The 24,010-nt window shown below is 51.9% G+C and overlaps 2 protein-coding genes across 4 annotated transcripts in view; both read left to right on the plus strand.

Moving 5' to 3' along the window:
- The window catches only part of PTPRA (protein tyrosine phosphatase receptor type A), a 106,946-nt gene extending 89,613 nt beyond the window's left edge, over positions 1 to 17,333 (plus strand). For all 3 annotated transcript variants that reach the window (XM_058679882.1, XM_058679883.1, XM_058679884.1), the window contains 14 exons: positions 2,008 to 2,084; positions 4,301 to 4,337; positions 7,573 to 7,670; positions 8,849 to 8,968; positions 9,598 to 9,764; positions 10,195 to 10,330; positions 10,800 to 10,949; positions 12,033 to 12,126; positions 12,441 to 12,517; positions 13,020 to 13,154; positions 14,169 to 14,294; positions 14,376 to 14,527; positions 16,367 to 16,502; positions 17,035 to 17,333. In XM_058679882.1, the coding sequence (XP_058535865.1) occupies positions 2,008 to 2,084; positions 4,301 to 4,337; positions 7,573 to 7,670; positions 8,849 to 8,968; positions 9,598 to 9,764; positions 10,195 to 10,330; positions 10,800 to 10,949; positions 12,033 to 12,126; positions 12,441 to 12,517; positions 13,020 to 13,154; positions 14,169 to 14,294; positions 14,376 to 14,527; positions 16,367 to 16,502; positions 17,035 to 17,109 (1,580 nt within the window). In that variant the 3' untranslated portion in view covers positions 17,110 to 17,333. The remainder of the gene's footprint in view (positions 1 to 2,007; positions 2,085 to 4,300; positions 4,338 to 7,572; positions 7,671 to 8,848; positions 8,969 to 9,597; positions 9,765 to 10,194; positions 10,331 to 10,799; positions 10,950 to 12,032; positions 12,127 to 12,440; positions 12,518 to 13,019; positions 13,155 to 14,168; positions 14,295 to 14,375; positions 14,528 to 16,366; positions 16,503 to 17,034) is intronic.
- Positions 17,334 to 22,337: 5,004 nt separating this feature from the next.
- Positions 22,338 to 23,935, plus strand: MRPS26 (mitochondrial ribosomal protein S26). Its single transcript, XM_004585986.2, has 4 exons — positions 22,338 to 22,610; positions 22,704 to 22,850; positions 22,952 to 23,075; positions 23,500 to 23,935. The coding sequence occupies exons 1-4, from the start codon at positions 22,384 to 22,386 to the stop codon at positions 23,632 to 23,634; spliced, it is 633 nt and encodes a 210-aa protein (XP_004586043.2). The 5' UTR covers positions 22,338 to 22,383; the 3' UTR covers positions 23,635 to 23,935.
- The last annotated feature ends 75 nt before the right edge of the window (positions 23,936 to 24,010 follow it).

The following is a 24,010-nucleotide window of genomic DNA, read 5'->3' on the forward strand; positions in this document are numbered from 1 at the left end:
GGAAGGGTCTTGCTCTCAGTCACATGAGGGTTGGTAACAAGAGTAGGGTTGGAGGCTTGGAGAGCCTTTATGATTCCCAAAGTGAGCCCAGGATTTTTGTGGCAGGCCTCCAAAGTTTATAGGGGCCAGAGAGAGCAGCTTCACCAGGTTAGCAAAAGTGGGTTAGGGTCAATGCTGTCCTTCCCCTCCCTCTTTCGAGAGGCCCCCCACCTCCCCGCTCTCTCCTGGGAGGTGCTGTTCCCTCTTCCTTCCCCCGCTCACCTGGTCACTGCGTAAATAAAAGTTCTCTGCAAAAAAAAAAAAGTGAGTTAGGGTCGTGGTGGTGGCGATTGTGATGGTTTTACGTAATGCTCATTGAAACAAATTCTAACTCACAGGTCTCTGTGACCCGCTCCCCAGCTTTAGCCACTGTTGACTATTTGATCTAGAACCTAAAAAGCATTTTTCTATCCCCGCCCAACAAGGAGGGGTCACGGAAGGCTTAAAATCCCAAGACCCTTCCTCAAATCTTTGGTGTCTCTCTCTCCCTCCTCTTTCGAGAGGCACCCCACCTCCCGGCTCTTCGGAGGTGCTTTCCCCTTCCTCTCCCTTCCCTGCTCACCTGGTCCCTTCACAAATAAACTTTTCTGTTTGCAACAGAAAAAAAAAAAACCATAATCTCAAGAGTGGGATGCAAATCCAGTGGGGAGAGGAGGATGTTTGAACTTAATTTTATTTATTTATGAATGGCAGAGAGAAACAAGTATGGCCCAGGCTGTGCCGGGGCAAAGCAAACAGCCAGCAAAGATATCCAGGTCTCCCCTGAGTGGCAGGAACCCAGTTCCTTGAGCCATCACTGCAGCCTTCCAGGATGTGCATTGGTGTGAAGCTGAGGTCAGGAGCCAGAGGCAGGAACCAAGCACAAGCTATAGCAGGCGTCCTAACTACTGGCCTGGCCTTGCCCTATTTGATTTGTAATCCATTCTATTATTTATGAATACATGATATAGTAGTATTGTGTATAATTTATCAACAAATGGAGCAAATGTTAGATACACCTGCTAAGTTTTTTTCAAGATTTATTTGCTTTGAGAGAGTTACAGAAAGAGGGAGAGCCAGAGAGAAAGAGAAAAATCTTCCAGTCTCTGGTTAACCAGCCAGACTGAAGCCAGGAGCTTCACCCAGGTCACCCATGTGCAAGGGCCCAAGGACTTAGGCCATCTTCTACTGCTTTTCCAGATGCATTAGTAGGGAGCTGGAACAAAAGTAGAACAGCCAGCACTGCAACTGGTGCCCGTATGGGAGACCAGCATTGTCAGTGGTAGCTTAACCTGATATGCCACTACACTGCCCACTCTCCTTCCCCCTGAAATTTTGTTGGAGTAACAGACATTTACAGATATTTATGTCTTAGATTTGTGTGTATACACACCTGTGGATATGACTGTATGTTACATATATTCAAATACATGTTACAGATATTCAAATATTGTATGCCTCACTGTGGTATTTCTTTTTATGGCATATATTGTCAGTCCATCTGTCAAGAAACACTTGCTAGGGCAGGTGTTGGTGCAGGAGGTTCAGCCCCTCAGGATGCCTGCATCTCATATCAGAGTTCCAGTCAGCCTCGCTACTCTGTGTTTCCGGTCCAACTTCCCACCCATGTGGCTGGCAGACAGCAGAGCATGGCCCAAGTACTTGTATTCCTGCCACCCACATTGAGATCCAGATGGAGTTCCTGGCTCCAGCCTGGCCCAGCTCTGGCTGTTGCAGGCATTTAAGGAACTAGTAGATGATCTCTTTCTGTCAATGTGCCTTTCAAATTTAAAAAAAAAAAAAGCACTTGGGGTAATTTTCCTTTTTATCAACTGTTAGTCATCCATATTGTGGATATTTAACTAGTACCTTAATGATATTTGATGTGTTTCCTGATTTTTTTTTCTGGTAAATAGTATTCATTAGACTACACACATGTTTCACTGTGAAACAGCACTGTAATTTATTGATGATAATTTTTTTTCCTAGATGACCATTCTAGAGTCCATCTGACACCAGTGGAAGGGGTTCCGGACTCCGATTACATCAACGCTTCATTCATCAACGTAAGGGGCTCAGGCCTCCCTCATTCCTTCTGTGACCAAGGGCTGCTGTCTGTTGACACCTTCTCAGCTGCGCTTTAGGACGGATGTTTATCATTCTCAAGCTTATCCTGAGGGATTTGACTTTTTAAAGGTGTTTCCAATGCATTTGTCTACCTGGCCTTCATTCCCAAAGCTTTCCCATGCAGAAATCTGAATCTAATAGTGTATTGTTCTGTAATAATCAGTGAGTCCTTTATTGAGCTTATTCAGATACCAGTGAACAATAGCAGGCCTAGCCCTCAATAGCAAAAATAAGCAACAACAGCCCCAGCACGCAAGAGGAGCATTTGTGTCTGTGCTTTTTAATTCATTGGGAAGGAGCTAAATGCCTTTGTACCAGTCCACCGTCCATCAGGCCAGGATTGGATCACATGCTTACATCTCCTCTATAGTCACTGGTTAGGATAGTGACACTCATGGTGTGCCTATCTGAGATCGGGGAGTGGTTATTTTCTAAGCCTGTAGAAGGTTAATGTCCAAACTTACGTGTGGTTCTAATGGCAAGGAAGGAAGAAAGGGGAAGAATGACTGAAGTTAGTTCACAGCAGTATGCCACTTCTGTGGGGGTGTACAGTCCCTCCTAATGGAGAGGATGCAAGAGCACTTTGGTGCTGACTTCCCCATGGGACTTCGATGCTGCTTGGGGTCCATGTGGTCCTGTAATAATTTAGTAGTGACTTCTCATGGAGCAGGAAAACAACATGTGCTTAATGTGCTCTTCAGAGTGCCGTAGCTTTCATGACAGCTTTATTACCATAAGCAGCATTGGACATCCTGAGTTAAAGAAGTCCCAGTTTCTCTCTCTTTTTTTTTTTTTTTTTTAAAGATTTATTTTATTTTTATTACAAAGTCAGATATACTGAGAGGAGGAGAGATAGAGAGGAAGTGGAGCTGCCGGGATTAGAACCAGCAGCCATATGGGATCAAGGCGAGGACCTTAGCCACTAGGCCACGCTGCCAAGCCCCCCAGTTTCTCTCTTAACTAGCATTTGCTGCAACTTAAAAAATTATTTTTTCAATGGAAGTTTTAGCATGTTTTCCTCTTGCTGACTTTAAACTTTGCTGCCTTTGATTGGACTGGAATAGGAAATGGTTTCTCAGAGTTGGACCCATTCCTTTGTCACAGCCGCTGCCTTGCAGACCTGTGTTTCTCATCATTGCTGTGGTGTGACTGTATCCCATCAGTGACGCTGCCTGAGAGGGGCAGAGGGAATTTATGGGCCTTAAATCAAATGATTGTTCACTTCCGTAGGACTTCTCAGGTGGACACTACATTTAGACAAGTGAAGTTGAAAATATACACAACTAGCAGCACATTAAACTTCCACTTGTGTGTCAGCTTCCCATATGGGTATTGGTTTGAGTCGCAGCTGCTCCACTTCCATCCAGCTCCCTGCTAATAGCCTGGGAAAGCAGTGGAGCATGGCCCAAATGCTTGGGCTCCTGCCACCCACATGAGAGACCTGGAAAAAGCTACTGGCTCCAGGCTTCAAACCATACTAGCTCCAGTCATTGGGGTCATTTCAGGAGTGAACTAGCAGTTTCTCTCTCTCTCTCTCTCTCTCTCTCTCTCTCTCTCTCTCTCTCTCTCTGTCATTCAATCTAAATAAACAAATAAATATTTTTTTAATAAGTGCAACTAGAAAAGAAAAGATTGAAAAGAAAAGGAAGGTTAACTATAAGCTACCCATTTTTCAGAAGGTCCTAGCACCTATAATGGAGAAGTTTGTTGTCAAGTACAGGAGCTGTTGCACTGTCTTCCCAGCTGTTCCTAGAAAGTTTTTGTACCTCAACAACTAAGAAAATAACCCGAGTGTGCTTCCCAGGGAGGCCCTGCTGCTTCCCTGGGACAGCACATGGATGCTTTCTTGGCAGGTTCTTACCCCTTCACACCAAAGCCTGCATCATCAGCTGCTGATGCGTGTTAGAAGCATGTTCTAGCCTAAGACGCTTCATTTTTGAGAAGGCCAGCTAGAACATGGGAGTTTTGTGATCTTTGATTTTTGAGTACAAAGCTAATCCCCCAGGAATTTCTAGAATGGAAATTCTTGTTGATTGCTTGGACCAGTTCACAAGGGAGACTTTGTTAACTGATTTGCAATTCACACTGGAAACTTTAGTTCCTATCCATTTTTTGTTTTAACTTTTCTTTTTTTCCCTTATTCCCTCCACCCCAGGGCTACCAAGAAAAGAACAAATTCATAGCTGCACAAGGTAAAGATGGCTTCTTATTCTTGGGCTTAACCATGATCACAAGGTGGGCCTGGGTTGGTTGTTGCTGTTGTCTTTCTAAATGTTAACTAAATTAATCAGAATGCAGTAACTTTTCTGTACTTACTACCACCTGAAGGAAACATAATCCACCTTACAGTGACCATAGAAGATGTCTATGTGTATTTATATATATTAAAAAAATGGCTGAAAGAGAGCTGCACACACACAATGGCCTAATGAGACCCTGAAAGACATGTAATCCACCTTACAATGACTATAAAAGATATCCACGTGTATTTATATATTAAAACAAAAAGGCTGAAAGAAAGCTGCATACACACACTCACCCCCCCACACACACCTACCCCACTGGCCTATTGAGATCCTCTGAGCAGAACTGAAATCAGTCTTCAGAGAGGATCCGCCACCTCCTGGGGGCCAACCTGGCTTTCCTGCTCCAGTTCTAAGGCCTGAGCTCCACTGTGACTTGCAGATTAGTCTAGGGACAGGGACAGAGCAGGGGCCCAGTGTCATGGTCCTGGACTTGTTCTGTATATGTTTCCACAGTCTGCCATACTAACAAGTCACTGCTCTTTTGAAATCCCAGAAAAAATAGCTAATGTGTGCAGTTTTAAGAAGTAATTGATGGGGGCCCGGCGGCGTAGCCTAGCGGCTAAAAAGTCCTCGCTTTGAACACCCCGGGATCCCATATGGGCGCCGGTTCTAATCCCGGCAGCTCCACTTCCCATCCAGCTCCCTGCTTGTGGCCTGGGAAAGCAGTGAGGATGGCCCAATGCATTGGGACCCTGCACCCGTGTGGGAGACCCGGAAGAGGTTCCAGGTTCCCGGCTTCGGATCTGCACGCACCGGCCGTTGCGGCTCACTTGGGGAGTGAATCATCGGACGGAAGATCTTCCTCTCTGTATATCTGACTTTGTAATAAAATAAAATAAAATAAATCTTTAAAAAAAAAAAAAGAAGTAATTGATGGGGCTTGGTGTGATGGCTCGATTGGCTAATCCTCCCCCTTCAGGCACCAGTTTATGTCCCAGCTGCTCCACTTCCCATCCAGCTCCCTGCTTATGGCCCAGGAAAGCAGTGCAGGATGGCCCAAAGCCTTGGGACCCTGAACCCTCATGAGACCCGAAGGAGGCTTCTGGCTCCTGACTTTGGATTGCCTCAGCTCTGACCATTGCTGGGAGTGAACCAGCAGATAGAAGATCTTTCTCTGTCTCTCCTTCTCTCTGTAGATCTGCCTTTTTAATAAAATAAATAAATAAATAAATCTTTTTAAAAAGGAGGAAGCAGAAGAAGTAATTGATTTCCACCGAAACTTATACAACTATTCAATGAGTATCTGTGGAAGTCTATGAACTGTATCTTACGTGGCAGATGCTGGTCTGAACAAGAGATGGTCTCTGCCATTTAAGAGTCTTTAATTGGTAGGGGAAAGTTTACACCAAATTAATATATTACCACAATTTGGGGAAGTGGCTATACTTGTTACCATAACCAGTAGCCACATTTGGCTATTTAAAATAAATGTAAATGAAATTTAAAATTCAGCTTATTGTGCTGGTCATACTTTAAGTCTCAGTAGCCACTGTTACTAGAAGCTACTGCATAAATGCAGACAGAGGTAAATGGGGCAGGCAGGGGATCCACATGGTGGTATACCAGGCTAATCCTCCACCTGTTAGCGCCAGCATCTGATACAGACACTAGTTTGAGTCCTGCTTATGGCCTGGGAAAGCAGTAAAAGGTGACTCAAGCCCTTGATCCCAGCTTCAGATCAGCTCAGCTCAGCTCTGGCCATTGGAGAGTGAGCAACCACATGGTTCTCTTTCTGTTTCTCTCTGTTTCTCTTTCTATATGAAATACCTTTCAAATTAAAATAACCATTTTAATTTAAAAAAAGGACAACCAGGGAGAGCCTCAGATCCTTCTTGCCCTGGTGGTCTCCCATAGGAACCTGGCTGTCATATCAGGAGGCCCATCTTTCCCTCACCATGTCGTTGTCTGTCCCTCAAGGCCAAACTGTGACACCACCTACTCAGTGATGGCCGTGGCACCATCAGTCACATGTGGCATCTTTTTGTTTGCTTTGTTGATAGCACTAAACTGTGTTACTTCCTGAGAGGCCTTGTCACTCTGTCCCATCCTCTTGAACCTGCCCACGCCACCTCATGGCCTGAAGCTCTGCTCCAATTTTTTCCTGACATTCAGTTCTCTTGATTTTCTTATTTTCTAGATTTTATTTTTCTGACTTTCATTCCTCATTCTGCCTCTTAAAAATAGTTTACTTTCTCCCCACATTGGTTGATGACTTCTTGCTTGGAACTCTGCCTCTGTCTTTTATGGCCCCAGCACTGTCAGTTCTCCTGACTGCCTACCTGTGCCTTCTTAGTCTCCTCTTCAGACCGGACTCTGTTTGGATTTTATTTATTTTTATTAGAAAGTCAGGTAAGATTAACAGAGAAATATATCTTGTATCTGCTGGTTCATTCCCCAAATGGTCGCAACAGCCAGAACTAAGCTAAGCCAGGAGCTTCTTTCAGATCTCGCACATGGGTACAGAGTCCTAAGGCTTTGGAGCATCCTCGACTGCTTTCCCAGGCCACAAGCAGGGAGCTAGAAGGGAAGTGAAGCATCCAGGACACAGACCGGCACCCAGATGGGCTCCCGGAACTTGCAAGGTAAGGATTTAACTATTGAGCTATCACACCAGGCCTGGCTACTCTACTTCTGAACCAACTCTACTTATGGTATGCAGAAGTAGCAAAGGATGGCCCAAATCCTTGGCTCCTGGCTCCAGGCTTAGGATTGGTTCAGCTCCAGCCATTGTAGCCATTTGAGGAATGAACAAACGGATGGAAGATATTTCTGTCTGTCTCTTCTCTCTGTAAATCTGTGTTTCCAATAAAAATAAATAGAGAAAGAGAAACACTTTGCTTGCCATGTGGCCCATAACATAGCTATTCAGTGAATAGGCATGATTCCTGGTCCCAGCAATAATGTCCTTGGGAGACACTTTGCTCTGTTTATACTTTGACAGCCTCCCGACCCCAGCCTGGCACATGGATGGTGGCTACGTGGAGAACAGGCAGTAGGCACCATTCATGAATGAGTGAATAGGCGGATTTCTGTGCTTACAGAAATGCAGGGTGCATGTTCCCACTTCCCTGGTGTCCTTCACTTTGATCATGCTTTTTGTCTTTGCTTTTGGTTACTTTAGGACCAAAAGAAGAAACAGTGAATGATTTCTGGAGGATGATCTGGGAACAAAACACAGCTACCATTGTCATGGTGACCAACCTGAAGGAGAGGAAAGAGGTGGGTGGAGAAATTCCATAGGAAAAGAGGGGGTGCCCTGTGGATACTTTTTGTGACTGCTGTACCGGTAGGTCATCCTGACGGGCACAGGCCAATGTGTCCACTGGTTTTTCCTCAGGCCGGAAGCCTCAGGAAAACATTGGGGATTTGTGTGGGACTCTCTCATTCCTTGTGTCTGATCACCAGACAGTTCATGCTGGTCCAAAGCAACCTGAAGACAGACTTGGGCTACTAGTTAAAGCAGAGCCGCTGAAGGATTTCTCTCCCCTGGCTCCACTAGTCCTTCAGTCCATGGCTTCCTGTCCTACCTCCTGAAGCCTTTGGGATGTATCCTATAGTCAGCAGAGAACGCCATAGGGTGCAAAGGAATCTGGGCTTCACCATGACCCCAAAGGCAGCCTTCTGACTATTGCTTCTCATCTGGTGGCTTGCCAAGGCCATGCCTACCCTGGCCGGCTCATCACTGGTTCTCAGCCAGCACAGTCCTGGGGCCTGAGGAAACCCCTGTGGGATTTGTTAGGGCTGGTCTTTCTCAAGGATGGGCCTGAGTCACCTTGTTCATCATGCTGGGGCATTTCCCCTAAACTCTGCATTGACAGCATCTAACCCAGTACATTCAGATATGTGATATCTATGTACTTAATATTTCATTTGTATTTTAGAATCCCCCCAGAACTTTGTTGCTGGTCAGCATCCCACAGTGCCTAGATGGTATAGTGCCAGACTTGGGCATTAGCTTCCTCCAGTCAGACTTCTGGCTCTTGGAAGCTATTTGGGGTGCAGGTGACAGTGCAGGCCATGAGCCTCTCCTGGCCGGTTTACCTCACTCCAGCCTGCTGACCCATTTCTTCATCGATGCTGGTTTCTGGTGTGCAGACAGCTTACCCCTGTAGCATCACTTGGAACACTGTGGGAGTACAGACTTCTGCAAATAAGTAGCTTCAGATTTGCCCTAACTGAAGAGATAGGGGAGGGAGAGATAGAGAGGTATGGAGCTGGGACTATGTTATAGTGAAAGTGTGCTGAGGAATTCAGGAAAAACAAACAGGTTAACTAAGTCCAGGGTGAGAGAAGAGACCATAGGCTGCCTGAGTCTTTAATCTGGACTTTGTGGTCCCTTCCCTGCAGACCCTTTGCAGGGTGTGAGGTCATCAGGATGAATGTCTGTTTCTTTCCAGTGTAAGTGTGCCCAGTACTGGCCAGACCAAGGCTGCTGGACCTATGGGAATATCCGTGTGTCTGTAGAGGATGTTACTGTTCTAGTGGACTACACAGTACGAAAGTTCTGCATCCAGCAGGTACTGTCTCCTACCTCCTGTCTGTCTCATTTAATGTGCTGACCGCTGAACTAGAAGGAACAGCCTGGATCATGCCCCTCTGTCTCAGAGCGGTCAGGACTTGCTGAGTGTGTAGTTTGTTTGCCTTCTGAAACCAGAAGCCAGGCTGAGGAAGCTTCTCTTGTCAGAGCTAAGGGAGCAGTGTGTGGTCAGGACTTGGAGAAGTGCCTGTTGAGGTGGGGCTTAAAGTCTGCGGTATGACCGAGGGCCACAGAGGGAGTATCAGGAGGTGGCAAGGCCTCCTTTTCTACTCCAAATACGCCTGGCATCAGAGATGTGGTACCTGCCCTGGGCCTCCTCGACAACCTGGAGGCTCAGTACCTCAGCCAGCCAATGGGCGGGGATGCTGTGAAAGGGAGGTCCTGCCACAGGTAAAGAGCCCTACAGGTCATCTCCAACCCTGCCATTTATGTCTGAGGCCTCTATGCTTCACTGTCCATATCTGTAAGCCAGCCCTGTGTATTCTCTGTCCACACTTACGAAGTCCCTCAGCACCTCCCCTTGTCACCAGTAGCCACAACTCTGAGCCTTCCTCCCCTGCTGCCATCCCTGGGCATCAGGGCCAACCACAGAATCTCCTCACTTCACAGGTGGGCGATGTGACCAACAGGAAACCCCAGCGCCTCATCACTCAGTTCCACTTCACCAGCTGGCCAGACTTTGGGGTGCCTTTCACCCCGATCGGTATGCTCAAGTTCCTCAAGAAGGTGAAGGCCTGTAACCCTCAGTATGCAGGGGCCATCGTGGTCCACTGCAGGTCAGTGTAGCCTGACCCTTGGCTCCCCACATTCTGTCCTCATGACCAGAGCAAGGGAACAACCGCGGGGCCCTGGCTGCGAAGGCTGGCACAGAGCAGACAAGCTGTGAGGGCCACAGGGCCACAGCCAGAGATACTCCAGTTCCAGTGTCGGGGGAGGGTCTGTCTTAAGGAAAGAGTCAGGATGACCTGCTGTGAACATGCTAAGAGCATTCAGAGCCTTCTGATTGTCCAAGGGCTCATGCTGAGAGCTGAGGGACAGGCACTCAGGACATGGAGGGGATGTTGGTTCCAGGAGAATCCCAGCTCTGCCCCATTCAGAGTTAGCATTTAGAATCCTGGAGACCAGGCCCCAGCCTGTGCTACCCTCCCTGTGTGCTCCCACAAGGCATGCTGGGCACCCCAGTAATACCACTGCTCTCTACCACAGCGCGGGTGTAGGGCGCACGGGGACTTTCGTCGTCATTGATGCCATGCTGGACATGATGCACACAGAGCGGAAGGTGGACGTGTATGGCTTTGTGAGCCGGATCCGGGCCCAGCGCTGCCAGATGGTGCAAACAGATGTGAGTGGTCTTGGGGTGAGATAAGGGCGGAGGCTTTCCAAGACCAAACACTGGCCCACCTCGAGGAGTCTCAGCCCCTCAGGTTATTTGAAGCAAGCCTCCTACTGGGTAATGAAGAGCCCTTAAAATGACATTAAGAAAATGGGTGCCAGGCAGCTCAGCCATGTCCATGAGCCCCAGAAACTGGCTCTAAGCCTGGGACCCAGCCCTGCAAGGGATGCCAGGTCATGACTCCTGCAGGCTGGGGAGGCTTCAGTTTTGGCCAGATTGGCCAGATTGGTCTTCTCCAAGCATCCCAGAGCAGCCTAGGACCCTCCCGCCTATGCATCATCAGTCCTGCTGCTCTGAGGTGGGTAGTTAGAGGGAATCACGTTATCCCTGTTAGAACCGGAAGAGAAGTGAGCCAGAGTGGCCAGGGGAGCAGTGGGCTGACATGGCACTGAGAACTCGGGCCTCTCTAACGTTTCAGATGCAGTATGTCTTCATATACCAAGCCCTTCTGGAGCATTATCTGTATGGGGATACAGAACTGGAAGTGACCTCACTAGACACCCACCTGCAGAAGATTTACAACAAAATCCCAGGGACCAGCAACAATGGGCTAGAGGAGGAGTTTAAGGTAAGTAGAAGTGGACACTGGCCTTCAGGTGCAGGATGCTTAGGGGCTCCTCCGATGCTTGACTTCAGGGCAGCAGACGGGTCTTCTGTTGGCATCTGAAGAGATGGCTCCTCACACACATTACGGCCTTCTCGACTTGCCTGAGTGTTGGACCTACTTGGGTTTTGTTGGGACGTGAGGAGCATGCAATAGTTTTGTTGTGGTGGTGGTGGTTTTCTAGCCCTTCAGCCCTCCTAGGCCATTGCACCATACAACAGAAGCCCAATTTGTCTGTAAGGGCAGATAATAAAATACTTCAGTGCTCGCTTCAGCAGCACATACACTGAAATTGGAACAATAAAATGCTTGTTGAGGGTTTGCAGACCATGTGGTCTCTGTCCCAAGTACTCATACTGCTGTTAGAATACAAAGGCAGTCAGACGGTGCACAGGTAAATGAACAAGGCGGGTTGAGAACAACTTGTCTTGCAGGCCCCGGCCAGAGCTCTCCTGCAGACCTGAGAGTGGTGATGTTGTAGCATGCCCTGATGCGGTGGCCATCAGCCCACCTAGTGTGTGTGTGTCACAGTCTCTCCCAGAATTCAGAGCTTTTGAGTTGGGTTCCTGGGGGAGGACCACTTAGGGCAGTGTCCCAGCTGTTGTGTGCACAGGTCTGACACGATGAGGCCAGTGCTGCCTACGTATTGGCTGCACTTGGGGGTAGCTGGGTTGATAAGGAGCCTCAGTCGGGATTGGAAGATGCCCTGTACAATGATTTTTTCCGCAGAGTCTGAGGTGGCCTGTAGGGATAGAGCAGCAGGGCAGGTGGGTGGGTACACTCTGCCCTCAGGGCAGAGATTACTGCTCCAGAATCATACAGTTCCAGGCCAGGGCAATCTAGAAGGGTCCACAAAAGCCTGGAAGGTCATGATTCCAAGACAGAAGAAGCCATGTCCTGACAGGAATACAGAGAAGTCAAGTCAGGGTCCTGAGGAAAGGAGCCACAGCAGCCGGAAGACCTGGAGGCGCAAGCCCAGTGCATGCAAACACTAGCCACATTCAGTTACTGAGATTCATAATTTCTTCCATCTCTTTGCCAATTCAGAAGTTAACATCAATCAAAATCCAGAATGACAAGATGCGGACCGGAAACCTCCCAGCCAACATGAAGAAGAACCGAGTTTTACAGATCATTCCATGTAAGAACCCTCTCTCCACCTCAAGCTTATTGTCCTACCCCCAATTCCTTCCTTCCCTTCTACTCCTCAGCTGGTTAATGCATGGCTTGCAGGCAAGTTGCACTCCCTTTTAAAGCCAGTTCTTTACTGGATTCTTGAAATAAAGGAGCACAAAAGCCAAAGGCTTGCTCCCTCCTGGCATATCCATGAATATGAAACCGCCATATCCTTGCCTAGCTGGGCATTTATCTGCCTGGGGTCTGGGATGGGAGCAGTGGGAGGAGAGGAAGAGGACAGCCATGTTGGTGAGCCACAAGCCACTGTCCTTCCTACAGATGAGTTCAATCGAGTGATCATTCCAGTGAAGCGGGGCGAAGAGAACACAGACTATGTGAATGCATCCTTCATCGATGTAAGTTGCCAGTGATGCCCTGAGCTCCCAGCACCCCATGGAGGTGCGGCTGGGCTTGCCATGCCTTCCTCACACACCTGCTTGGAAGGATCATCTTTGAGTCAAGCACAGAACTGATACCTGCCTGCCAGTCCTTGTACTGCTTTCTGTCCACCCCCAAAGAGCAGGAGGTGGACGGAAGGGGGGCATGTGCCAGTGTAACACCTAGAAGAAGAGGTTCCTAGTACAGTCCACAGCCAAGAGGCTGACAAACTCTGCTCCTCCATACTCCTGCTCTCTGCAGTCTAGCTCTCTACCTTCCCCTCCCCTTGCCTCGCGCCAGCTTGTCACAGAGTGTCTGACCCTGGCCAAAGGAAAGTTCCACCTGGGATGGGTTTCAGCTTCAAGCAGTCCCCAATCCCTCCTAGCACCCTCTCCCACTGACTCCAAGACAGATCTTTTTTTTCTACTAAGCTCTCCCTCACTAACCTACCTCCCTCTTGAATTGACCTGGCCTGTGCAGGGCTACCGGCAGAAGGACTCCTACATTGCTAGCCAGGGCCCTCTTCTCCACACCATTGAAGACTTCTGGCGAATGATCTGGGAGTGGAAATCCTGCTCTATCGTGATGCTGACAGAACTGGAGGAGAGAGGCCAGGTGAGTTGGGAAAGGTCCCAAGAAATGAGAGATAGAAATAGCATGCAAAGTTGGTTGTGGAGGCCAGAAAATGTTCAGACATTTTCATTGACATACACTGTCAGTGTCCAAAGCACTGTTTCCAGACAAGATTGCCCAGGTATTGGTGTTTGGACAGTCATTAGCTTCTACCAGAACTGGCAAAGCAGGGTCTCCCATGTGGATGCAGGAGCCCAAGCACTTGGGCTATTTTCTGCTGCCTTCCCAGGTACATCAGCAAGGAGCTGGATTGGAAGTAGAGGAGCCAAGACTCAAACTGGCACCCATAGGGAATGTCAGTACTGCAGGCAACAGTTAACCCACTACACCGCAGCACCAACTTTCCAAATTTATGAGCCATAGTGTAGACTGAAACTTTACAAAACCAGTTAAAGAGTCTTTCACAAATCCCAATTTGTATTTTTTAAATTTTTGTTTATTTCTTTCCATTTATTTGAAAGATATCTTCTGTCTGCTGATTTACTCCCCCCAAATGCCTACAACAGCCAGGGCTGTACCAGGCTAAAGCCAGGAACCTGGAACTCCATCCTTGCCTCCCATGTAGGTGACAGGGATCCAAGTGCTTGAATCACACCTGCTGTTTGCCAGGCTGTGCATGAGCAAGAAGTTAGAATTGGGAACACAGCAGGAATCAAACCTATGGACTTGATATAAGAAACCGGCTGGGACAGGGAGCACACAGATCTTCTCAGGCCGTGGTCCTGCAAGAAGATGTGACCCAGCAAACCGCTCCTCTCTGTGCTGTCCCTTAGTAGGCTCTTCCATCCCTGAAGAAAACCCCACGAGCCTAGGGGCAGTGAGGAGTGTGACCGCACACCCATGAATCCTCTGCCCATGGGCCGAGCCTGCTGTCAGCTGACAAAGCCTGCTCCTCGCTGCCTGCCACTGTGCCCCAGGCCTCTCAGAATCTTCCTGCTCTTCCCTCTCCCACCAACTTCCATCACACCTGGTGTGTATTCCCATTTGTCCCTCCAGGAGAAGTGTGCCCAGTATTGGCCGTCTGATGGGCTGGTGTCCTATGGAGACATCACAGTGGAGCTGAAGAAGGAAGAGGAATGTGAGAGCTACACCGTCCGAGACCTGCTGGTCACCAACACCAGGGTAAGGTGCACTGGGGATGAAGCTTCCTGTGTGGGCTGAGCAGGACTGCCTGCCCAGCCCCCCGACCTCTTGCCTCCACAGGAAAACAAGAGCCGGCAGATCCGGCAGTTCCACTTTCATGGCTGGCCGGAAGTGGGGATTCCCAGCGACGGGAAGGGCATGATCAGCATCATTGCAGCTGTGCAGAAGCAGCAGCAGCAGTCGGGGAACCACCCCATCACTGTGCACTGCAGGTACGGCCCCCGGCCTGCGCAAAGCCATCTGGCACAGCACATTGGCCAGTGCTCGGCAGTCGAGCCTGAAGGTCAGGACAAGCTGCGGAACCCAAACTTGTAGATACTGAGCATGGGGACCTGGCCTCCATAAGCACAGGGAAGAGGAAAAGACAATTCTTTTGAAAACACATAAAACAGGACTAAGAACATAGGAGAGAGAAAAGTCAGGAGTGTCTCCCAGGCTTCAGTCTGGGTCACTGGGAGTGGCTGGTATGGCCAACAGAGGAAAGAGGGTAAGATGCTTGTTTTGAGGGAAAGGTGAATTTTGTTTTGGGTAAACAGTTCAGGAATGCATTTTAGAAAAAGGTAGTTACTGAGTTTTCCTGAAAGTTGTTCCCAAGATTACCTGTACTAACTTTCCATTTCCTCTCCTCCACTCCTCTCCCAAGCTCATTCCATCTACTCTTTCCCTACCACCTCTCTCTCTCTCTCTCTCTCTCTATCTCTATCTCTATCTCTCTATCTCTCTATCTCTCTATCTCTCTATCTCTCTCTCTACCCCCATCCCAGACATTGCCACTGGTCCTGTCAAAGCCCACTGTGGCCTCAGTAGCTGAAGCCACTCATCCTTCTCTGTCTCTTTCAGCACACACAGCTCATCACTCACGTCTCAGGGCCATGCTCTCAGCACACCTTCTGTCCCGGGGTTTATGCTCAAAGCCTGTTCCTTGTCTCCATTGCCGATTCCTCCCCATCAATGGCTCACAGCCCTGTCCTTTACCTCCTTTCTGTCAACTGCCAACTCATTTAGGTGAGCTCATCTAGTCTCAAGCTATATATACAGCCAGCTCCCCCTTTTCCTAAAATCAAGATTCGTCCATCCGCTCACCTGCTCAGCTTGTCTGCCTTATGTCCAGTGAACATCCTCAGCTTGCAGGGTTCAAGGCAAGACGCCCAGTCCTCCCAAGCCTGCCTGTGCACAGCCTTCCCCAGTGCAGTGAGGCGCCTCTCAGTCGCCCATCACATCTAATCCACAGTAGAACGTGCTCTACCTGCTGGACTCTCAGAACCCATGAGTTTCTGAGTCCCTCTCTCTGCCATCACCCTGTCCAAGCTACCATTGCCTCTCCCTGGTATCTGTTCTGGTCTTGGGAAATGTGCTCTACACCACATCCTAAGGGAGCTTTTCTAACCACGTCCCACCATATCGCTCCATTACTTAGCATCCTAACGATGGTTTACAGAATCTATTGGACCTAGGGACTCCCTGCCAGGCCCAGTGAGTGCAGAATGGGGCTGGCCTTCTCCCCAGGACTCCAACTCACCCCAGCTCTCCTCCCTCACATCCAGCTCCTCGCACCCTGCATACTCACCTGTCTGGGGCCCAAGATGTGCGCCACTCAGATGCCCCACAGGCCTTCTCTACCCTTCTTTGGGTTGGAGAGGCTTTCTTCCCCAAAGTGCCTGCCTAGAACACCTGTTCCTCTTTTCTTCCCCATCACCTGTCTCAGCACTTGTCTCACTGTCACCCAAGCCCACAGCCCCTCCCGTGGGGCAGCAGGCAAGTGAAATGGCTGATGCAAGTGAACAGGGTGGGTGATGTCAAGGCTGGAGTGTGCATTCCTCAGCCTGGGGAAGACAAGGGAAAGCATGAGAAAGAATCTACCAACACAGACCAGTGCAGAGGGCAGGGTTGGTCAGAGAAAAGAGGAGAGAACTCGAACTCTAACCTGAGCCAGCAGCTACCAGGGCAGCCCAGGGACTGCAGGTGTGCCGCCGCCACGTGCTGCATTCCCACAGGACCCCCAGCAGCCCCATGCTGCCTCTGCACGTGCTCAGTATCCTGCTCTGTTGCAGCGCCGGGGCAGGACGGACAGGCACCTTCTGCGCCCTGAGCACGGTCCTGGAGCGTGTGAAAGCAGAGGGGATTCTGGATGTTTTCCAGACCGTCAAGAGCCTAAGGCTGCAGCGGCCACACATGGTCCAGACACTGGTATGTGCCCTGTGTCCTTGACCCACACCCGTCGTCTATTAGGGCCAGCTCAGGGAGGGGACACTTCACAGGCCCCTGGGGTTTGCTGAGATGCCCCAACAGTTGAGAATGCTTTGCAAGGCAAACGGGAGTGAAAGCATAGCCCCTTTCACCAGTAGGATGTGATACACCAGAGACAAGTACCTGGGTGTCCCACAGGAACTCCTCTGTTAGCCCTCGGGGGAGAGGGGGACGGGTGTGCCTGACCCCTGACAGCCTAGCTGTCCTTGAGGCTTCCCCAATACCATTTGACGGAGGAAAAGCCAATTTTCGGAGGCTTGGGAAAAGAGTCGAGGCTTGGACCCCTGGATAACATTGCCACCTATGAGCCATGATGTCGTGGGGGCCCACTCTGGCCACACCACCTCTCAGCCTCATGTCCTCCCAGGGCTAGTGCTGTCCCAGTCTGAGTCCGAGTCCACAGGCATTTGTTAATAAGCACAGTACAACATTTGCACCTGTAACCCTGGCTTTACCCACCTTCCATCCCCAGGAACAGTATGAATTCTGCTACAAGGTGGTGCAGGAATACATCGACGCATTCTCAGATTATGCCAACTTCAAGTAACAGGCGACGAGGTCTGGGGACAGGAGAATTGCCTTTAATATTTTGTAATATTCTGTTTTGTTAATATACCCAAAATTGTGTATATATCTTATAACGGTTTTAGAAATTGGTACATAGGCTTCTATTACCTGTTAGGTGGAGATTTTATATGTAAATGTGTTAGCACTGATAGTCCTTTTTCCAATGTTTTATTGGGGAATTAAATAGTGTGATGTTTGGATTGATATTGTGAGATCCTCAGCCTGGAAACAGGGCCGGCATGGCCTCTGGTTTATACATCTTCACCTGAAAAAAAAAGAAACAAAATCCATCCTAGGCGGTTCGGCACCAACTAAGAAAAAAGCACAAAGTTTTCAGAGCTCTTGAGGAAAGAGTGGTTGTCCCAAGCCCCCCAACCTCACCCCATCCTCCCTGTACTGTAAATACCCCTGCCCGACCCCCATACCCCCGGACCGGAGCGAGCAGGATGTCCCGGCACCACACTCGGGTTATCAGGTAATAAAGCATTGCCCCTGAGCACACGGCTCTCCTGTGTCATGGGGCAGTGGGACACCGGGCGAGACCCTGCCTGTCCAGCCCAGCCCTCCAGCTCAGAGCTTAAAAAGACAGGGCTGTTCCTTTCAAAATGCCCAGCCCAACTTCAAAGTGTTGGTCCCAGCTGCTTGGGAGGGGTGTGAGGTTCCTTCCTGCGCTTTCTTAGGTGCAGGGCCCAGGGTGAGATGGCTGGCTTGGCTACAAGGCCACCTCGGTGTGTCACTCTATCCAGGCTACACTTCCTGTGTGTCCTCATATCTAGGACTTGGACCTGTCTCAGAGCCAGGACAGCAGGAACCTTGGCTCCCATCTTGGAGTAGGGTGAATGTTTCTCTGGTAGCGGTCCATGGCGAGGATGTCCTGCTCACACAGCAAGTGGGTCCCTGCCATGGCCCTACTCTGTTTGGGAGACTCAAGGAGAACAAGCAGCTTCCTTGTTGAGAACTAGCAGAAGTTGCACTTTTCATCCCCCAATGCTCATAGGTTTAAGAGAGTGCCAAGAAATGTAGGGCCTTACTGGGAGGGCCTGCCCACTGCCCCCAGCCTCGTGAGCTGCTCATCAGGGGAGCAGGAGAGCAACCCCAGCCCCACCCTGCAGCTGGCAGGGCAGAGCCCAGAAACTCGTGGCCCCAGGGCCTTCTCACAGAGCCAGCAGGCTCGGGACTCTTCGGGTTCTGAGGGTGAGAGGCAGCACCCCAGCCTGGTCCAGGGAGACAGACATACTCAAAGGTCAGCACTGCTGGGCTTCTTGGAGGAGGTGTGACTAGAACTGGGCCCCAGGGCTGCTGGGGATGGAGATGAACAGACCTCTGGGGTGTTTGGGAGTAAGAGGGTATACTGAGTGAAGACCAGCAGGAGGCCAATGAAGGGCAGCAGCCTCCCTCAGGGAGCTTGCCAGAGAGGAGATGAAGTCGAATGAGGTCTCGGGTCCTTCTGTGGGAACTAAAGAACTCCATGAGGCAGTAGGTTCAGTGGTCGGTAGTTGAAAAGGATAAATGAACTAAGCAGAAACACTCAAGTTTCTGATGAGGGAACCCTGTGTTTGGGGGAGTAACCCTGCCTCTTCTGCTACCTCTGGGTGACCAAGTCCAGGCAGGTGCAGGAGGATGGGGTTAGGTGGGCCGACCACTTAGAGAATGTACAAGTGGGGCCACAGCTTCCCCCTGTGCTAGAGAGAGAGGGAGGAGAGTGAGCAGGCTGCTCACCTCCTGGTCCCAGAGCAAGGCTTTTTGTTGTTGATGTTAAGATGTATTTATTTCAAAGGCAGAGAAGCAAGGAGGCGGAGATCTTCCACCCACCGATTCACTCCCAGATGGTCACAACAGCCAAGTCTGCTGGGCCAAATCAAAGCCAGGAGCCCGAGTCTTCATTCTGATCTCCCACTTGAGTGCTGGGGCCGAAGCCCTTGAACCACCCTCTGCTGCTTTCCCAGATACATTAGCCAAAAGCTCAGTCAAAAGCAGAGTAGCCAGAACTCGACCTGGCACTCTACTATGGGCTGCTGGCACCACAAGCAGCAGCTTAACCTACTGCCCGAGGATGCTGGCCCCAAGACCAGCCTTGAGCACCAGTGTGGCAGCCAGTTTTCAGCCAGGGCACATGCTCATGTGGTTGCTAAAGCAATCAGTGACTCCAGGCGGGAATTACTCAGGGCTTGCAGGGTTGTAAGAGACATAACCGCAACAGGCACCAGCAGAGGCCCAATGAAAACATCCGGGGTTCCCAGGGAAGGTCAGGGGTGACCACTCCATCCAGGGCCTGCCCCACCACCCCTGCCTAGAGTGTTAACTCTAAAGGGTGAGGCACAGCCGGGCACACCTCTTAGTGTTCTCCTCAGGCATCCGCCCTTCACCCCCACCCTCGCACCTCCCAAGGTTGCCATTTGCTTGGTCACCACCCCACTAGGTGATACAGGCTCTCATTCAAAGAGTGCACGTCCTGAAGAGCCCAAGTTCTTGCTGTGTGACAAACTTGGTCGAAGTCTAAAGCACAGAACATCCTCATACAGTGGGCTAGGCCACAACTTGAGAAGCTGCCAGCTCATCTCAGAGTGTGGGTCAGTGTCCTACCTCCAGTCCAGCTCCCTCCTGGGAGGCAGCAAATGATGGGCCAGCCACGTGGAAGGCCTGGATAAAGCCTGCTGACTTCCAGCCCAGGGCTTTCTGTCATAGGTATTTGGGGAGTGAGCCAACAGATAGAAGGGTGTGTGTGCGCGCTTCAAGTAAATTAAATAAATATATACATATGTTTATTTAAAGTCCAAGCCTTCTATCCCCTCACTTCCTTCCCACCTGCTTGGTGCCAGCCCCACACTCCACTACCTCTCATCTTCCAGCTCCCCACCTGGCGTCAGAGACATGCTCTGACTTCTCCTCGCCTTCAGCTGCTCCTCAGAGATCGGAGCTCCGGCTCTGTGTAGCCCCCCCAGCTCCAGATGTGCCTCCTCTCAGGCTCACACCCAGCTTCTCACCCATTCCTGTCCCTCTGCATCTGCCTGCACACGACCAGCCCCTGCCTCCTTCCGGCAGCCCCTCTGCTCCCACCTCCGTTGTACTCCTTTACTTGGGATCCCTCGTGGCTATCAGGCCAACCCACCAGGCCACCTGCCCAGGGTCTCTGTTGTTTCCGCTCTCCTGTCTGCTTTCCCAGCTCCAGCCGGAAGGGTTGGCACATCTTCCACAAGGAGCAGCAGCACAGGGCTGAACGAAGGGAAGGGAGGGTTAGGGGGCTGGCCAGGAGGGGCTGAGCGTGTTGCCAGAGTGCCTGGAGCATTCCATGGGAAGCTGGGTCAACCTTGGGTTTTGAGGAAAAACCATAATAAAATTACAGTGACAAGCAAGGACCTCCCTGCCTGTGGCAGAGCAGGGAGTGGCTGCCGGGTGCTGTGGGAGTGGGCAGGGGCTGAGCTGCTCTTCCCGGGGTAGGCGGAGCTCCCTGGCCGATGAAGCCCTGGGCTCCGTGACCTGAGTTTGGCAACCAGCTGGAGGAGCCACCTAGGTCACAGCTCCCTGAGGGTGCCTGGCACACAGCCCCCTCCCCTTTCCTAGCCCTCCACCCCAAGCCACACCCGGAAAATTCCTTTCCTTTTTACTCTCCCATCTGCCCTCATGCTTGCCATCCCTGGCATGGGAGGAACAAGGGGCAGAAGTGCTACACAGGGGGCTGGTGTGCTGGCAAAGCAGACTAATCCTCCACCTACAGCAGCATCTCACGTGGATGCTGGTTGGTGTCCCTGCTGCTCCACTTCTGATCCAGCTTCCAGCTTATGGCCTAGGAAGACAGCAGAAGACCTTGGGCCCCTGCATCAACGCGGGAGACCTGGAAGAAGCTCCTGGGTCCCAGCTTCAGATCAGCTCAGCATTGGCTGTTGCAACCATCTGAGGAATGAACCAGCAGATAGAAGACTTTCATATCTCTCTCTAAAATCTGCCTTTCAAATGAAATAAATAAATGTTTGGGATGTTTTTTAATGCTACACATGGGGCAGGCATAATAGTGGGACCATTTCGGGAGTGAACTGGCAGAAGATCTCTCTGTCTATATAGCTCTTTCAAACAAAAATTTAAGAAAAAAAATAAGTGCTACACATCTATATCCCCAGTTACGGCAGAGGTGGCAGGTCACACCGAAAAGGGCAGGGAGCCTGCTGCCCTGCTTCTAGCTAAATGGTTACTGCCTGGCTACTGGAGCCCAGCCCTGGCCGTCATCCAGGCACGTGCGCTTTGGCCTGAAGTCTGCATGCACCTGCTGCAGGATGTGGCCAGAAACCCTCGGAGCTGACAGGGCTGTCAGCCTCCATTTCCCCAGCCCCAGAAGGCTGTTCCCTCCCCTGGCTAGCCTGGCATCCCTCAGGGCTTAGAGGACCGAGCCCTAGGGAGCACCAGGATAGCCCCTGGAGGATAGGAAGGGAGCTTGTGGCAGCCTCCAATGCTGTCCATGGCTAGCTTCCAGGAGGCCACCTTCCACTGCTGACCACCTACCCTGGAGCCTCCAGAACAATTCAGCACCTCCTACCTCTGGTATCCTGGAGGAAATGAGCCCTCAGCATACCCAGGACCCACCCCTGCCAAGTGCCCTTAGCCCGCCTGGTTGAGGGGGCTCACCAACCTGCGTGGGAGGAAGGAGTGCCTGGGGTAGGAGCCAGCTCAGACTGCAAGCTGCAGCCTGGGGTCCTCTCTGAGGAAGGCAGCCCCCTGCAAACTGCCAGTGGCTTCCTGCGCCGACCCTGACTCCCCCAACAGTACCCTGGGAGGGCAGGACCAGCCCCTTACACTGCTGGGAGGTGGGGTGGGAGAGAAAGACGCGGGATCCGCCCCAGTTCCCCAGCTATGCAAGCTCCTCCCCACAGCACGCAGGGCAGGGTGCCACCTGCTTTTCTATTTCCCAGTCGAATTTTGCCAAGTCTCTAAGTCACCCCTGTTAAAGTGTGAACTCAGGCCTGGTAGAGGACACAGGTCACTACAGGTCCCCGCTGGGTCTCCCACTCCAGCGGGAGGTGGCTGCGAGCCACCCCCCTCCTCCCACCCGCGCTGAGACCCATCCCGGCCTTGGGAGCGGGAGGGCCAGCGGGGCGGGTCAGCCGGACCCAGAGCTGGCCGTGGGGTGGGCGGGGATCCCACGTGCGCTCCGCCCCCACGTGGGCGGGCCTAGGGAAGGGGCGGGAGCCCGAGGACTACCGGTCCCAAGGTACCCCGCGCGCGCCTGCGGATCCCGGCGGAGCGGACCGAGGGCCCCGGGATCATGCTGCGCTCGCTGAGCGGCCTGGGCCTGCTGGGCGCGCGGGCCCCGGGCAGGTGTCCGGCCCCGCCGCTGCTGCTGGTGCCCGCGCGCGGCCGCAAGACCCGCCACGATCCGCCAGCCAAGTCCAAGATCGGACGCGTGAACATCCCGCCGGCGGTGGACCCCGCGGAGTTGTTCGTGCTGACCGAGCGTTACCGGCAGTACCGCCAGACGGTGCGGGCCATCAGGTGAGTGCGGTGAAGGGGAGGTGGCGGGGCCCACCTCCGGGGTGAGCCGGCGCGGGCAGACTGGGTGCCGACTGGAAGCGTGTGCCCGGCCAGGCTGGAGTTCGTGACCGAGGTGCGGAAGAAGATTCACGAAGCCCGCGCGGGGGTCCTGGCGGAGCGCAAGGCGCGGGAAGACGCGGCCGAGCACCAGGAGCTGATGGCCTGGAATGAGGCGGAGAACCGGCGGCTGCACGAGCTGCGGTGCGTGGGGACGCCAGGCGGGGCGGGGCGCAGCGGAGCCGCCCGGCGGACCTGGGAGAGTCCCCCGGCCAGGCTCTACCCCGGCCTGTCACCCCGCACAGGCTAACGAGGCTGCGGCAGGAGGCGCTGGAGCAGGAGCAGCGGCAGGCGGAGGAGCAGGCCCGCCAAGCCCAGGAGGCGCAGGTCTGGGCGCAGCTCAAGGAGCAAGAAGTGCTGCAGCTGCAGGTGCGGCAGGAGGCCGGGACAGATGGGTTTAGAGCAGGAGGGGTGTTGGGAGAAGGGCCCAAGGAGATCCCCGGGGCACACAAAGCCGTGCCAGCAGACAGCTGAGCCGTGTCTGCTGTGGGAGCTCCAGGAGGAGAAAGTCCACCAGCAGGCCCAGGACCATTAAAGGGTTGGGAGTGCCAGACCACAATTGGCAAGAGCCAGATTTGAACTCAGCGAGGCCCCTTAGGGGTTGCCTGGCAACTGCCTTTGGAAGCTTGAAGTACAGTAAAAGGCGGAGGGGGTCGGGGGGAGATAAGTTTGAGAGCTTCAGGAGGGACTTGGTGACCTCGAGGGCTGAGTCAACCGCCAGTGGGCGCAGGGCGCAGTGGGCGAGCGGTGGATGCCCTGGACCCCAGTTCTCTGGCCTCTTCTCTCTCCATAGGAAGAAGCGAAAAACTTCATCACCCGTGAGAATCTGGAGGCGCGTGTGGAGGAGGCGCTGGACTCCCCCAAGACCTACAACTGGGCTGTCACCAGGGAGGGGCTGGTGGTGAGGCCACAGCCCCCCATCTCCTAGAGCCACAATGAGGACACAGTGATGCCACACATACCCTGTTGGCAGAGCCTTGGAAGGAGGAGCCTGAGCTGGGAAAAAACGATGGGTGCCTCTTCCCAGCACGGCCCTCACCTCCCGGTGTCTGTGATCAGAAACTCCCCAGAACACCTCAGGGTCACAGTCTCACAGAGGCTTGGACTGGGCTGCAGGGCTGTCTCCTGACTGCCGTCCAGGCTACTGATTGGAGAATTACAAGCCGTAGCCAGATGTGGTCTGCTGTCCGTTTACTTTTTGTAAATAAAGTTTTGTTGGAACACAGCCATACCTGTTCAATGACTACTTTTACATGGCAAAAAAGCAAGGATGACTCATTGCAGCAGGGGTCAAGTGACTTGCA

Source organism: Ochotona princeps, chromosome 22 (assembly GCF_030435755.1).
Source record: "Ochotona princeps isolate mOchPri1 chromosome 22, mOchPri1.hap1, whole genome shotgun sequence".
In the NCBI taxonomy this organism is placed as follows: domain Eukaryota; kingdom Metazoa; phylum Chordata; class Mammalia; order Lagomorpha; family Ochotonidae; genus Ochotona; species Ochotona princeps.

What these genes read in the sequence shown, in the direction of transcription:
- MRPS26 (XM_004585986.2), top strand. Translation starts at nt 22,384, where the DNA reads ATGCTGCGCTCGCTGAGCGGCCTGGGCCTGCTGGGCGCGCGGGCCCCG. An exon ending in CAGACGGTGCGGGCCATCAG is followed by an intron (nt 22,611 to 22,703) that starts GTGAGTGCGGTG and finishes GTGCCCGGCCAG; the next exon opens with GCTGGAGTTCGTGACCGAGG. An exon ending in AAGAAGTGCTGCAGCTGCAG is followed by an intron (nt 23,076 to 23,499) that starts GTGCGGCAGGAG and finishes CTCTCTCCATAG; the next exon opens with GAAGAAGCGAAAAACTTCAT.